Source organism: Leuresthes tenuis, unplaced genomic scaffold, assembly GCF_036924035.1.
Source record: "Leuresthes tenuis unplaced genomic scaffold, fLeuTen1.0.hap1 SCAF_24, whole genome shotgun sequence".
Classification (NCBI taxonomy): Eukaryota; Metazoa; Chordata; class Actinopteri; order Atheriniformes; family Atherinopsidae; genus Leuresthes; species Leuresthes tenuis.
In genome coordinates, this window is record NW_027325378.1 from 25789574 (window position 1) to 25805443 (window position 15870).

Genomic DNA, 15870 nt, shown 5'->3' on the forward strand with positions numbered 1-15870 from the left:
TATTTTCTCTTATCTTCCTGTTTGAACCAAGCAAATGTCTATTAAAGGATGATGTATCAATTTGATAAAAATTCCAAATATTTCATCATTATTAATATAATCACCAAGCATTTCACTAAGAATTAGGAATATCATCCTTTTTATTTCCAAGCATATACTTTCGGAGCTTTTTGCATTTAGTTTAGATGGCTGTGGTGTAGTGGAGACAGAACAGGGGGAGTGACATGTAGTTAATGGCCTTGCTGCTGTGGTGACCCAGTCTCTGCACAAGGGGTTCAGGCTTCCAGATGAGATAGAGAGGTCTACAAGTCTCCCTGTTGTATATGAACCACAAATGTAGGTTTCTATGTTGCAGCTAAAATATGTACAGAAGCAATTAGGTGATGTGTTTGATAAAATACAACATAACTGATGAGAATGGATTTTTTGTTACCATTTTTGAGCACCTCCCTTGCACTGCTTGGTGAGCAGCTGCTACGCAAGATTTAATTACAGCACATAATTCATATGTTCATCCATAGTTAACATATTTCCAATCAGAGCTCTACAGTATGAACTGACAGAATGAATAGCAGTGGACTTCTAAACTGAAAATGCAGATGTTTTAGTCTTTCTGGTAGCAATGGAACTCATCACCCATGCCATCATAAAACATATGTCCAGATATTCCTCCATCCGGCCCAAAATAACCACCAAAAAGTAAACTTTTCCAGGCGTCAGGGCTCATGCTACTCATGCTACTCTTGCTGTATTTGTGTTTTCTAATCACACCCCTACCCTCAGCCCAAACTGCACAAACAAATTTCAGCCTGCCTGCTTCCTCTCAGTCATCAAAATCTCTTCAGCCTGCAGCACCACTTTTTAAATAGAATCTGAATAGCCCTCCCTATTCACATGGCACATCTCATTTCTTCTCCATCTACATTTCTTCCTCATCTACAATGCACTATTATAGGTCTATTATGGCAACACCACTGGCTCTTTTTACTCAATCAATATAGTGCCTTGCTGCCTTTGAAGTCCACATGAAATCAAATTCTATATTGTGTATAAGTGTTTTTACAGTATATAGAATGTCACATGGAAATCGTTGAGGTCACATGTCAACAAGAACAAAGCCCATGAGCATAAATGTACTAAAACAAATAGATCAGGAAAAAAGCAAGTTGGAGGTCACCCCTCCAACCCATGCTTAAATCAACAGTTCTTCTGCCAAGGAAGGAAACTTTTGGGATTCTGAATTTTCACTGTATGATCTGCAGATGACAATCCTTCAAAACAATTATAGAACTAACGAGTAGGCTTAGATGATTAGCAACAACTCACAGGATAAGAAAGAACTTAAAGCTTCTCTTGAATTTGCTCATGGAAAAATTAAGGAAACTAATACAGAAAATGGCTTGGTAAAAAAGAAATGTGAGGCATAACAAGTAAAAAGCTTCACGGACAGAGTTGCAAATGCAGAAGGGTACAAACAACTGGTAACTGGGCTTTACTGCTCAAACGAATAGAGTGATGAAGATGTGAAACAGAAAGTTTCAACCTGGGATGAGAAGAACATTTATTTGGTTCACTGGCTAGGAAGATGAGCTGGCAACAAGACCCAAGGAATAATCACTTTTTGCCAACAGAGCAGTTTGAGATGAAATCTAGTGATAGGCAAATAGCAATAAGCAACATATGAGAAAATCAGCTATATTTAATTTGATGAAAGATTAAATCTCCACAGTCACCTCATGCATGCTCAGGACGGGAGATTGGACCACAGAGAAGTTTCGGGGCAATCTGTTGGTTGCCTTTCCTAGGAAATTGTTTTTGAATTGGCTCTGTATGTATGAATTGGATTATTTTTTAATTTAATTAATTGGATTTGATTGGATTATGATTATAATGAGTTGAACTCCAATTGGTTTGAATTGGACTGTATTATTGAAGTACCTTGAGATGACATTTGTTGTAATTTGGCGCAATATAAAATTGTCAAAAGAAAATAATTCTTTTTTTTTCCTGAGACAGACATAGACTTTATATTTTTTGCAAGAGAGACATTCCTGTCCAGACAAAAGAACTATGGTCATCTTGAGAATTTAACGGGCCAGGAGGTATGACTTTTCTAAAGTATCAGTGTTAAGTGTTCGTTCATGTCTAAGCCCAGACAGATGGAGAACGTCTGTTGCTATTTCTGGCAGCAGGCCAAAACATATAAGGGATTTTTTTTTTTGTAGGAAAGTGTCACAGTTTATGTTTTAATAGTCTTGTTTTCAGTTTCTTATGTTTTCTTTCTCATCATGTTTTCAGGTTCCAGGTCATGCTTTCCCCCTGTCACGTTAGGTTCACTCATGTCTCCTGTTTCTGTTCACAGCTGCACATCATCACTGATCACTTCCCCACAATATTTAGTTTCTAGGTTCACTTGCACTCATTGCAGAATCCTCACCTACCCTTCATCCCACAGTCACGAAAGGCAAATCTGGTTTTGCCTCATAGTCTTGTTTTTCATAGCCTTGTTTGGTTTATTGGTTTTCTGTAGTTTTCTAATATTTTTGAGATCCGGCTCTGCCGCGCCTTTTGTTTGTGCTCCTCGTCCTGTCTGGAATAAACCTTTTGATTTTTGAAAGTTCTGCATCTGGGTCCTACCTTTATCCATGGATCCTGACAGAAAGTTAACATCAATATGCTCAGATCAGCAACATTACATTACAGGGATACATGAGGGATACATGTTCCAGATTCATCTCTCACCACTCAGAAATGTAAGGTAAATAAAATTCTTTTGAGGTTTGAAAAGTAATTAAGACGAAATGCAACTTAACAATTTCCTTTGATCAACTACATCTTGTTTAAACCTGTGTACTCAAATGATCATGATAAAACTCTAAAGATAAAGATAAAAAAAGTATTAGGAGATTGTAACTCACATCAAGGTAGTCAAACATACAGGCACTACCAGAACTTTCCAGCCGTAGGTCATTGATGGTGAGTGTAACCTTGCGGCCTGGTGTCACCACCACCTCCCAGCGACACACTCGACTGTGAGGATATAAATTGGGGTAATTGGGTGAGGAGATAGTTCCTGAGGGAGCATTAAGTTGACCTCCACAAGCTGCAGTAGAAAAAGAAAACAAAGAGACACTTAAAATTACAATTTAACATAGGAATCTTAAGAATAAACTAATTTTTATTAAATTTATTCACATAATGTAAATTCACAGTCTAATTTATTCCAAATTATTATATTTATTATATCAAAAATATATACAATCGAGTTTATAATAATCCACTTCAATACAAAACATTTTATTTTAATCCAATTCAATGAAATTCATTCAAATTACATCCAATTAATTCAATTCCACCAAGCAGCATGACATGTTGTTACTGGGTGACATCACATCTTGTACAGAGGAGGCTATCTTTATGTCCTTCGAGCAAAGTCTTAGACTAACCCAGGCCTAAATCTGTCAAGGTGGCAAGTGCGGCCCCTCATCTGCAACACAAGCTTGAGGGCGACCAAGAATGTAGAGAGGCATCATTCCAATCATGTTTTGATTGAGGTTAATGTGAACGTGAACATATGGACTATTTTTATTTAATTTTTATTCAAGAAATGATTGTCATTAAAATTAGAGCCTCAAAATACCTCAAAGCCTAATAATTTGATAAAAGGGCAAAGCCAAAACATTTACCATCTTTACCACCAGATCTATTCAGGGCAGGACTCTAGTAAAACATGTGAACTTTGGTGCAGATTGGATGTTGTATATGTCAGGTATAACTACTTGCTGTGGAAATGTCTTGTAAAAATGCACGTTTATCAAACAAGCATCACGAAAGACTTGTGCATTTTATAACAAACTTTTAGGCAGTAACTCAAAATCTAAAATAACATTATTTCCTTTATTCAGTGGGTAAGGACATGACCTGGTAGGATTTTGGCATGTAGATGTATTCAGGGTGGGACTATTGTTAAAGTGGTAAATTTAATGCCAGTGGGAAACACATGATTTATAAGTGTCACGTTTTGAGTTTTGTTTTGTTATGTTTTCAGGTTCTATGTTCATCCTTGTCATGTTTTTTCAAGTCACCTGTTTCTGTTCCACAGCTGCACATCATCACTAATCACCTCCCCACAGTATTTAGTTTCCAGGTTCACTCATGTCCATTGCAGATTCCTCACCATGACCAAGCCATGTTTTATTTCACAGTCTTGCCAGGTCAGGTTTTTGCCTCTTGTTTAGTCTTGTTATTTATCCATAGTCTTGTTTTGCTGTTTCACAGTTCAAGCTTTTTTGATATCCAGCTCAGCTGTGTCTTTTGTTCTTGCCTTGTGCTTTTTTGTTGGAATAAACCTTGTTTTTTGAAGTTCTGCATCTTGGTCCTCCCTTCCTGCAACGTATCCTGAAAATAAATTTTGTTGTCATACTGGAATTCAGCATGCTGTCACAGCTGCATTTCTAGTCACAAGTTTTAAAATATGGCATTATCCTTTAGTCACATGTTCTCTGAGTTGGTAAGGTGGGCAAGGAGTTTTAAGTGCAAGAGTATGATTAAAAAAAACGTCCTACTGCAAACTGATTATCATCTAACACATCAACTTTGGCATAGATTGGATCCATTATGTGTTAGTGATATAGCAACTTCCTATTTCATGACAAGATATCAAAATTTGGGGGCCTAGCATGGACAGATTTTTTTTCTGGCACTTATCCAGGGTTTAGGGGGCAACAGTCTGTAGCACTTTCATGCTTTGAAAATGAAAGGTTGATCTTGAGCTTTTTTTACTGAAAATAAAAAGAAGTGCAGCAAAAATTATTTCACGTTGAAATTAAATTTCATTATTTGTTCAAATATTTTTTATCTAAAATTTACACTTTTATATATTCTTAGTTTCAGATTATATTTCAAAATTCAGACATTTTGTTTACAAAACCTTTTCAGCTTCAGATTTTTCATATAACTTTTTTTTTTTTTTAGTGTTGAACTTTTGGCACTGTCCCCCATGGGGGATGAGGGTTCAGATGACAGAGGTGTGTAATCATGAGTGACAGCTAGCTGAAGGGTCTCCCTCTATCTCATTTCCTGAAGGCAACCAGTGATCTGACCAGTGATGACATGTTTAGCCGTATGTCCTTATTCAATCGCTGGTTGTCTAGATGGTGTCCAGCAAACAACGTGGGCTACATAGATAATTGGCAATCTTTCTGGAGAAAACCTGGTCTGATGAAGAGAGACGGCATCCATCCCACTTTGGAAGGAGCGGCTCTCATTTCTAGAAATATGGACGTATTTATTATTCATCCAAAAACATGACAACCCAGGGTTGAGACCAGGATGCAGAGTTGTAGTCTTACACACTTCTCTGCGGCTTCCCACCTGATGCTGCCCCCCCCCTCAATCAAAAAACACAAAAGGAGCAAATCCTCTTGTGCAAATAAAAATTAAAACAAAAACTTTAACTGAACAAAAAAATCTAACTATTAAATGTGGTTTGCTGAATATTAGATCTCTCCTTTGGAAGTCTCTGTTAGTGAATGATTTGATTTGTGATTATCATATTGATATATTTTGTCTTACAGAAACCTGGCTGCAGCAGGACGATCATGTTAGCATTAATGAATCAACTCCCTCTGACTATTTAAATGTTCACGTTCCTCGAACCACAGGCAGAGGAGGAGGAGTGGCAGCTATCTTCAGATCAGGGTTACTAATCAGTCCTAGACCCAAGATTAGTTTTAGCTCTTTTGAATTTCTGATTCTCAGTTTTTCCCACCCAAAGTGGAAATCACAAAAACCTCTTGTGTTTGTGTATCGTCCACCTGGCCCTTATTCTGAGTTTCTGTCTGAATTCTCAGAGATTTTATCCCAGTTTGTGGTGAGTACAGATAAAGTCATTGTAGTGGGTGACTTTAATATTCATGTAGATGTTGAAAATGACAGCCTGAATATTAACTTTAATTCTATATTAGACTCTATTGTATTTTGTCAAAGATTTTATTTAGAGGCTTTATTGTCTATGCCCCATTCACTCCCGTTATATGGATATATGCGGATCTCGAATTATCTAAATAGCGTCCGAAGGATGCCGACTTTCACCAGAATGTTATCGAGAGAGGCAAAAAGTAAAGCGGTATCCACATGATGATAACAATTCTAATATTTAATTGGGTCATCATCACTTTTCCAATATGCATTTATCGAAGCAAAATCTAATCAGTGACTGAAGTATGATGATGACGCTGTGAACTGTTAATGAAACACATTTTGCCACTTCTTTATGGTGGATCATTGCATACACGTATGTATGGGAAGATTCAATAGACAGACATCGTCTTTAAGTTAGTTGGATGGTGATTTTACCAGATGATGCTACAGTTATAAAATCAGGATATAAATAGTGCTGAACAGCAATCTTGAAATGAATGCGAAAAAACCCTCAACACTGGTGGAATCACTTATAAACAATATACTAATTCATCAGAGAATAAGGAGTCTACACATGTATGACAGAAGAACAATAAAGACATCCTCTGTGAGACTGGTGAAATTATTCACTCATACTAGACCAAAAAACAATGTGCAATCACAGAATAGGCAGTCCTTATCAATGTTTAGAGTATGATCATACCTTCAATGCTGGCTTCAAACAGCAGTCTGAATCCAGCTGCATTTCTGCTTGTGTCACTCACAAATTTGACATAAGCAAAACTGTCAGAAGTGTCCATGGCAGGTGGAAGATTACTGCCACAGTGTCGGCCCAATAAACGCCCTATACAGAAAATAAAATTAGTCTTAATTGTCTTATTGCCTCACCAACAAACATAGATAATGTGTGTGTTGTGTGCATAACTTCAAAACAACTGATCTTTCTGTTTTTCTCACCAGAGGCATTGTACTCTCTAATCTCCACATAGTCAGCAGAGCATCCTGGAGTGGTTTGCAGGCTCAAATTCTCATAGGTAAGGGTTAGGTAGTGTCCGGTAGGCCCCTCCAAGTACCACTCACAGTTGGCGCCATCAGGGTAGCTAGATCCAGGGAAGCCAGGACTGTGGATTGTTCCTGTCTGGCCGATGTAGGTTCCTCCACACGTTGCTGTGAGGAGTTGGGAGATATAAAATGAGAGCAACCATAATTTTGTTGCTTAATTCTCTTTGCAAAAAAAATAGGAAACAGTTCCTATTTTCTTTCAAGTAATATCACAAAAAAGAAATGCTGCTGTTCACGCCTGCTGTTGCTAAGATATGAGTTTCACGATAAAGCCAGATAAGTATGGGCATTTTATTGACATTCTTTATCCATCCATCAATTATCTTTTATCTGAGGTAGAGTCATGACCTCACAAACCCCTCTGCCCTGTGACACTTTCCAGCTCCTCCTGGAGGAGCCTGAGGCATTCCCAGGCCAGATTTGGCATAGATAATCTAAACCTGTTTCACCGGTGATCCTTTTTATCCTTGACCAAACATCTCTCCCTTTGTTCTGCTGGAGTTTGCCTTCTAAAAATGGCTGCATGTCAGGAGTTTTAATACTTGAACACTTGACCAGTGTCAGTTAGAGTCAGTTAGAGGGGTAAGTAGTGGAAATTATGCACTGTTGACTGGAATAGATGGATTGCATATAGTAGTGTGCTACATGTTTTACTTGCAGATGACCAACTCCTAGAAGATAGGTCTTGGGAGGTAGGTCATCTGTGGAGTTCCAAACAGTAGTATCTGGTATATATATTTGGAGAAACATATCCCACCATCCATGCAATGTTTATCTAAGTGCCAAACTACATTCTGAACATGTTACAACAGCATGACTCCACAGTAAGAGGAGTAAAAGTGTTACACCGCTTTGTCTTCAGTTTGGATCTGTTAATTGTACAGAGTGTTGTCAAAAGAAGACCCGATGCAACACAGTGGTGAATTGGCCTCTTGAGCTGTGCTTTTTTTCTATTTCTTTAAACATTTAAGTAGAACATTTAAAATGACCAGAAAATTGTCCCAAACAACAGCAACAGTTGTCAGATCAGATGTCCTTTGTATTTATACTATTCTCAATTAAATAAATTATTTAGATGAATGGTTAATGTGTTTTTCTACCTTTTATAAAGCATTCCAACTTTTCTGGAAATAGGGTTCCTTGGTTTTTGTTTGTACCCCTGTGTCTATATTCAAATTCTAAGATTCTTCACATTGTGAAGGTTGTGTGATAACAGTTATTTGCTTACCTATGGAGTACTTTGCCTTGAATCCTATATGCGTAACACTGTTGTCAGTGCGAAACCTAAGAAGTATGGCAGAACCTGTTGAATGTTGGGTAGATGGTCTGGTGCTGCCACAGAGCCGGGACATTAAGTCAGAGTTTGATGTTGAGCCATCACGGATCTCCAAGAAATCATAGACACAGCTGAGGAAAAAACATTAAGATGTGAATGGTAATGCTCTCCAAATATTAAATAACCTTCTGAAGGATTCACGAGGCACTCATCTGTTTGTTTGTCTTTGTATATTTTCCAAATTCAGAGGTTTGGGTTCGCCTGGTAAGTCTGGACTATGGCCTATAACCTCACTAACACCCCAATCAAGTTGGGAAGTTGTGTAATTTTAAGGAACATAGAATAAACCTATATCAAATCATTGGTACAAAGAAATTTCAGTACATCTTTCAATGACTTAATTAGATAAAATTCTTAGAAAAAATTTTTAAAAATTACAATATATTCAGAATATGTTACTATATGTCATTTCAAACTACTGTATTCTTGGAAGAATGTAAATATATCCAAAGTACAAGCTGAAAAGAAAGTAACAGGTGCACCTGGCTGTGGGCTCAATGTAGAATGTATCCTCAAAGTCAATTTGAGCAGCTTCTCCATTGGGCACAGTTATTACCCAGATGCAGTCAATATTCTGGGGGTAGTTCTGAGGATAGTTAGGTGATGTGATGTAGCCTGGTGGATCATAATCACTGAGCTCAATGAAGCCTCCACATGCTGTAGAAACAGAGGAAATAATCGTTCATAGTTTTTGTTTAATTTAACTTGTGAGAGCATACAAATAAATTCCTTTGGCAGATAAAATTAAAGTATTTCAGAACCTTTGTGTCTTTTTTTCCTCAGTTTTTTTTATTTTTTTTAAAAAAAAATCTGTCTTCACAAGACGTCTTTAAGAAAATTAATGGTTGTCAAAGTTGTCATTCTGCATTATCACTACTAACACACACAAAAAAAATCACTTTAATAATCAGTAAAAAAAACTAGAATTACCTTAATTCTAGAATGCATAAATAATCTACATTCTATTTTATCTAAGAAAATTAACAGGGATATATTCCCTACAGACATTATCATATTCTGGGCCTGTTTTATTTGAATTAATTGCTCTCCGTTTAAGTAGTATAAAAAAAAATCCAAATATGAAATAAATATACAATTAATTAACAATTAATTGCAATCAACAACACAGCCACGTGTGTGACAAAAAAGTAATGTACAGTGTTCTAACATAAAAAGAGTTTTATTATTATTCATCATCTTACGGGCTGCTTAAATGACCATTTTACATATATATGTATGGATATATATGGAAAACATATCTATAGATATATCTATAGATATGTTTTCCTTTATGTTCTGATAATATAAAACCTCGTTTGTCAAAGAAAAGGCATATTTTCTTCTTCACATGATTTACATGATTTTATACACACACATATACACACATATATAATATATATATACTATATATTTTTTAATATCCCCCACTGGGGGATGAATAAAGTATTTTTCTATTCTATTCTTCTATATACATATATATACATGTACATATGGTTAAAGAAAATGGTTACTGTACCCTGACTGTGGGCTTCAAAAGTCAGTTTAAAGCCACTGGCCTCATTACTTGCATCAGATACAAAGTTAATAAAAACATGGCTGTCAGAGGTCTGCAGGAGGGATGGGCGGCTGGAACCACAGATACGTTCTCCAAGTAGAGGAGCTGAACCATCTGGACCATTTCTGAGCTGTGGAAATAGTAGTGCGTAAATAAGAGACAAGAGTATTTACCTATTCATCTATGACAACAGTTCAACCTGGAAAAAATACAACGAAAACAAGCAACAATGGGGCCTAAAATATTCCCAGAAGCAGAATGCATTTCTAAGTAGCCTTATTTAACCTCCTAAAGTTGTTTTTCCATTGGTTTAACATTGTTAGGGTCTGTGGATTTGTTTTTCATGCCTTAGTTTTACTATATTTTGTTTCTATTCAGTTTTCTTTTCTGTTATTCAGTCATTTGTTTTTGTTAGAATTTTCTGCAGTTTGTTTTTTCTCTAGTCTTGAGTTGTCTTTTTGTTCATAGTTCCTTCTTGGTTGCTCTCTGTCTTGTTCACAATCGTTTTAGCTTGAGTTGTTGATTTGTCATCAGATTCCATTGGCTTGTATAATTCTAGGCTTCAGTTGTTTGTGTTTTAGTTACACTCGTGTTTTGTCTTTATCAGTTTGTCTGGTCTTAGTTCAGTTTTGTCTCTGTTTTTTCATGTTGTGAAGCTGTGTGCATAACACCAGTAGCATCACACCAAATTAAAATCTCAAGTGGATGCTAACTTGTAAAACGTTCTGCCTTCTATAGCACGAAGGGTATTAAACTTTAATGCATAATATACAGAGTTTCTAGACTCCTGTTTACCTCCAGGTAGTCTCCTGAGCTACATCCAGTTCCATAGCCCTGAATGTGGAAGGGGTTTTCGAAAGTAATAGACACTCTAAAGCCTGGTGTAACCATCACATGCCAGCAACAGTCTAGACCAGGCATGTAGTTCTGGGGATAGTGGGGACTGCTCAGTATGCCTCGGTCTACATGCAGGAGGCCACCACAACCTGAAACAACAAACAAATTAGTATGATTATTTTCTGTTAACATCATCATGTTGTAAAGAAGAAAGCATCAAATGTGAGACATTTCAAGGATAAAGTGAAAAATGTTTCATTCAGTGGTGAAAATCAAAGGCATATTACACAATAAAAAATAGAAAATGTCCTCATTAAACAAGTCACATCTTTAAGTTAGAATAGCAGGAGGATTTGCTTTGTTGGGATTTCCTTTATTGTAAAAATTATGAATCCCTGAAGTTTGCTTTAGCAACAACTCATTTTATAAGCATGATAACCTGCTGGCATTGGCTTGTTAGTTAGCTTGGCAGGCTTATTTATACTGATACACATACGGTTACTTTGTTATTTAGACTGTGTAGCTGAAAATACTAATCTATTGGAAGGAAGAGAAATTTCTATGCAACATTGATTTGGGATCTAATTAAATTGCAACTTAAATCTTTGAGCTTTGAGTTATGGCTGTTGGAAATGATGGGAATTGTAAGTGAAATTATCAAGCGATTGGTCTATATTGGTCCAGACCAGTGGTTCTGCTTAGTTCCATGTTTGTTCTCATGTGGTAGATTTTTTTTAGATTGTGGATGAGGGAACATCAGGGCTAGCTCACGCTTATAGGTGGAGAAATATCTGGTGTAGGAGAGCAAAACCTTGAATCTGCTCCACATATTGTACCTTGACTCTCGATCCACATATTGCATGAATAACATGTTGTTGAGGTCAGAATTAACCCTGTCTAGATAATGATGAAGATGTAGTAGCATCCTCAGACAGCAGGCGCCAAATAGAGATTGGGTTTGGGCCACATACACACTGACTGATATAGAAAGGTATAAAGGGTTGTCATGAAACTGAGGTCATTGGGAATTTCCGTGTATGTTGAAATGTAGATGTCTCTGTGACAGTCTGTTCAATAAATTCCCCATAAGAGGTTGACCACGACGTGTCCGACCACTCATTTTCTCCACAACACTGGTAAAAGAATAAATTAGAGATTATGTGGCAGGAGATTAGCATACTGTAAGAAATGCCAGAAAAGGTACAAGACTGATACTGGAGAATATAATTCTAAATATAGTGACACCGATACTGATACTGACTGTCAACATGTCATGTCAAGTAAAGGCCATGAATATGCACGAGACAGAAGGACAATCTTTCAAAGTTTTATTTAAACTTAAAGGAAATGGTGGAGACTTTGGCCAAGTTAAATGTCTGAAACTGCCAAAGACTATTAAAAAAAATGCGCTGCATTCTAGTACTTTTTTTGAAAAATCTTTTAAACAGCATGCCAAAGCTCTGAAACTGAAGGATTTACTGAGAAAGTAGAGAGTTTTGCTTTTACAGATAGTACGGGCATTAAAGGGATTATCTGCTGCATGAACTTCTGAGATGCAAAATTTCTGAAAGGGGACAAACATCTCAAGTGTCTTGGGATTAAAAACTCCATAATTTTTTTAAAAAGTACATCGGTGCTAATTACATTTAAATAAGAGGAACTAGAATAATGGATATTTCTGCATTCTTTGGTGTATTCACTGACAGTTAATGCGAAAGGTAAAATTAATAGTGGTTCAGCTGCCGCATATATGATCACTTGGCTGCAACATGTTTGGCCAAGTGATGCTGTCCCATGACGGGAAAGAAGATCATGAAATGCTCCAATTATGATTGGGATCCAATTGCTTTTTCTTTTTTTCCCGCCTGCCCCAATTATGTAAATGAACAAGGAGGTCGAAAACTCAGACAAGAAAGAAAAATCTTTTGTGCAGCTGTGAATTGGTTGGAAGGAACAAGATACTCCACTTCTGAAAAAACACACGACTATGGGTATACATATATGTATACCCAATATATATAAATATATGGTGATGAGGCTACAACCAATGATGGCTCGGCTACTACTAGCAATTAGGTCTCCTGAATTTTCAAGGTAAAGGCAATGAAGAGGATTTACTCGGTTTACTTTGTTGTTGTGTATCGTCCACCTGGCCCTTATTCTGAGTTTCTGTCTGAATTCTCAGAATTTTTATCCCAGTTAGTGCTGAAAAAACACACGACTATGGGTATACATATATGTATACCCAATATATATAAATATATGGTGATGAGGCTACAACCAATGATGGCTCGGCTACTACTAGCAATTAGGTCTCCTGAATTTTCAAGGTAAAGGCAATGAAGAGGATTTACTCGGTTTACTTTGTTGTTGTGTATCGTCCACCTGGCCCTTATTCTGAGTTTCTGTCTGAATTCTCAGAATTTTTATCCCAGTTAGTGCTGAATACAGATAAAGTCATTGTAGTGGGTGACTTTAATATTCATGTAGATGTTGAAAATGACAGCCTAAATATTAACTTTAATTCTATATTAGACTCTCAAAGTGTTCACAGACCTACTCACTGCCTTAATCATACTCTTGACCTTGTGCTGACTTATGGCATTGAGAGTGAACAGTTAAGTGTTCCCTCATAACCCTGTCTTGTCTGACCATTTTTTAATAACTTTTGAATTTACATTACTTGACTACACGGTTTCTGAGAAGAATTCTACATATAGAAGGTGTCTGTCAGAGAATGCTGTAACCAGATTTAAAGAGTTGATTTCATCATCCTTTTCTTCACTGCCATGTGCTGATATGACAGAAGACGGCTACCTAATTTTTACTCCAGTAGAACTTGACTCTCTTGTTGACAGCACTATAGCTTCAATGCGTACAACACTGGACAATGTTGCCCCTCTGAAAAGGAAGGTAATCAGTCAGAAGAGGTTGGCTCCTTGGTATAATTCACAGCTTTGTGCGTTAAAGCAGACTGCAAGAAAGCTGGAGAGACAGGGGCGTTCCTCTAATTTAGAAGAGTCTCAATTAGTCTGGAAAGATAGTTTAATAACGTATAAGAAAGCACTTTGTAAAGCTAGAACTGCTTATTCTTCATTATTGATAGAAGAGAATAAGAATAATCCCAGGTTTCTTTTCAGCACTGTTGCCAGGCTGACAAAGAGTCCGAGCTCTGTTGAGCCATGTATTCCTTTAACTCTCAGCAGTGATGATTTCATGAGATTCTTCATCAATAAAATTGTTTCTATCAGAGATTAATGGAATCCTTCCCACTATTATCACTGATGTATCATCAAGTAGAGCAGCTTTAGGAGTATCTTTCGAATCTGATTTGTATCTAGACAGCTTTTGCCCAGTTGATCTTTCTGAGCTAACAACAGCAATTGTCTCTTCTAAACCATCAACTTGTATGTTAGACCCAATCCCACAGACTGTTCAAGGAGGTTTTCCCCTTAATTGACACTTCCATATTGGATTTGATCAATCGGTCTTTGTTGATAGGATATGTACCTCAGACTTTTAAGGTTGCTGTAATTAAACCTTTACTTAAAAAACCTACTCTTGATTCAGAAGTGTTGGCTAATTATCGACCTATATCCAATCTCCCTTTTTTGTCCAAAGTTCTTGAAAGAATAGTTGCAGTTCAACTTTGGGATCATTTACATAGAAATAATCTGTTTGAAGAGTTTCAGTCAGGATTCAGAGTGCATCATAGCACAGAAACAGCACTGGTGAACGTTACCAATGATCTCCTGTTAGCTTCTGATAGCGGACTTGTTTCTGTGCTTGTCCTGTTGGATCTCAGTGCTGCATTTGATACGATCGATCACAGCATTCTGTTACAGATACTTGAACATGTTATTGGGATTAAAGGAACTGCATTAGGCTGGTTTAAGTCATATGTATCTTATAGATTCCAGTTTGTTCTTGTAAATGAAGAATCTTCCTCACACGTTGGAGTAAGTCATGGAGTTCCTCAGGGTTCTGTGCTTGGACCGATTCTTTTTACTTTATACATGCTTCCATTAGGTAACATTATTAGACAGCATGGCATAAATTTCCATTGCTATGCTGATGATACTCAGCTGTACTTATCTATGAAACCAGATGAAACCAATAGGTTGGTCAGACTACAAGCCTGTCTTAAAGACATAACGACCTGGATGACTCAGAACTGTCTGCTTTTAAATTCAGACAAAACTGAATTTGTTCTCTTTGGACCTGAGCGCTTCAGGGAGAAATTGTCTAGTTATATAGTTACTCTAGATGGTATTTCCTTGGCTTCTAGTTCTACAGTGAGGAACCTTGGAGTTATTTTTGACCAGAATTTATCATTTGACGCACATATAAAACTGGTTTCTAGGACTGCCTTCTTTCACCTTAGTAATATTGCTAAAATCAGGAACATCCTGTCTCAAGGTGATGCAGAGAAACTAGTTCATGCATTTGTTACTTCAAGATTGGACTACTGTAATTCCTTATTATTGGGCTGTCCCACATATTCTCTGAAAAGCCTCCAGCTGATCCAAAATGCTGCAGCCAGAGTTCTGATGAGAAAGATCTCATTGTAAGATATTTTCCTAACAGAGCACTTTGCTCCCAAACTGCAGGTTTACTTGTTGTTCCCAGATTTTCTAAAAGTAGAATGGGAGGTAGAGCCTTCAGTTATCAGGCCCCTCTCTTGTGGAATAAGCTGCCAGTAAATGTCCGGGAAGCAGACACCCTTTCCACTTTTAAGATTAGGCTTAAAACTTTCCTTTTTGATAACGCTTATAGTTAGGGATGGCTCAGGTAATCCTGAAACATCCAATAGTTAAGCTGCTATAGGCTTAGACTGCTGGGGGACCTCATCTGTCACACCTTTCCTACATTTGCTCTCTTTTTCCCCCTGTTTAATTTCTCAATTGATTTTATGTACATGTGACATTATTGTGGTTATTAACTTGTTTTTTCCTGTTCCAACAGGTATCCTTTGAATGGCGTTATGGTTTTTTTTTTTCCCCCTCTTTTCCCTCTTTTCTGTCTTCTCAAACCCCAGCTGGTCGAGGCGGATGGCCACCCTTCCTGAGTCTGGTTCTGCCAGAGGTTTCTTCCTGTTAAAAGGGAGTCGTTCCTTTCCACAGTCGCCACAGGCACGCTCAGGACGGGAGATTGGACT

At 37.2% G+C, this 15870-nt stretch overlaps 1 protein-coding gene across 1 annotated transcript in view; it reads right to left on the reverse strand.

The window, feature by feature from the left end:
* The window catches only part of cubn (cubilin (intrinsic factor-cobalamin receptor)), a 219538-nt gene that overhangs the window by 78188 nt on the left and 125480 nt on the right, over positions 1–15870 (reverse strand). The window contains exons 42-48 of the mRNA XM_072378302.1: positions 10671–10861; positions 9837–10005; positions 8803–8977; positions 8213–8391; positions 6880–7089; positions 6626–6766; positions 2919–3103 (exon numbers count right to left, since the gene is read on the reverse strand). Coding sequence (XP_072234403.1) covers positions 2919–3103; positions 6626–6766; positions 6880–7089; positions 8213–8391; positions 8803–8977; positions 9837–10005; positions 10671–10861 — 1250 coding nt within the window. The remainder of the gene's footprint in view (positions 1–2918; positions 3104–6625; positions 6767–6879; positions 7090–8212; positions 8392–8802; positions 8978–9836; positions 10006–10670; positions 10862–15870) is intronic.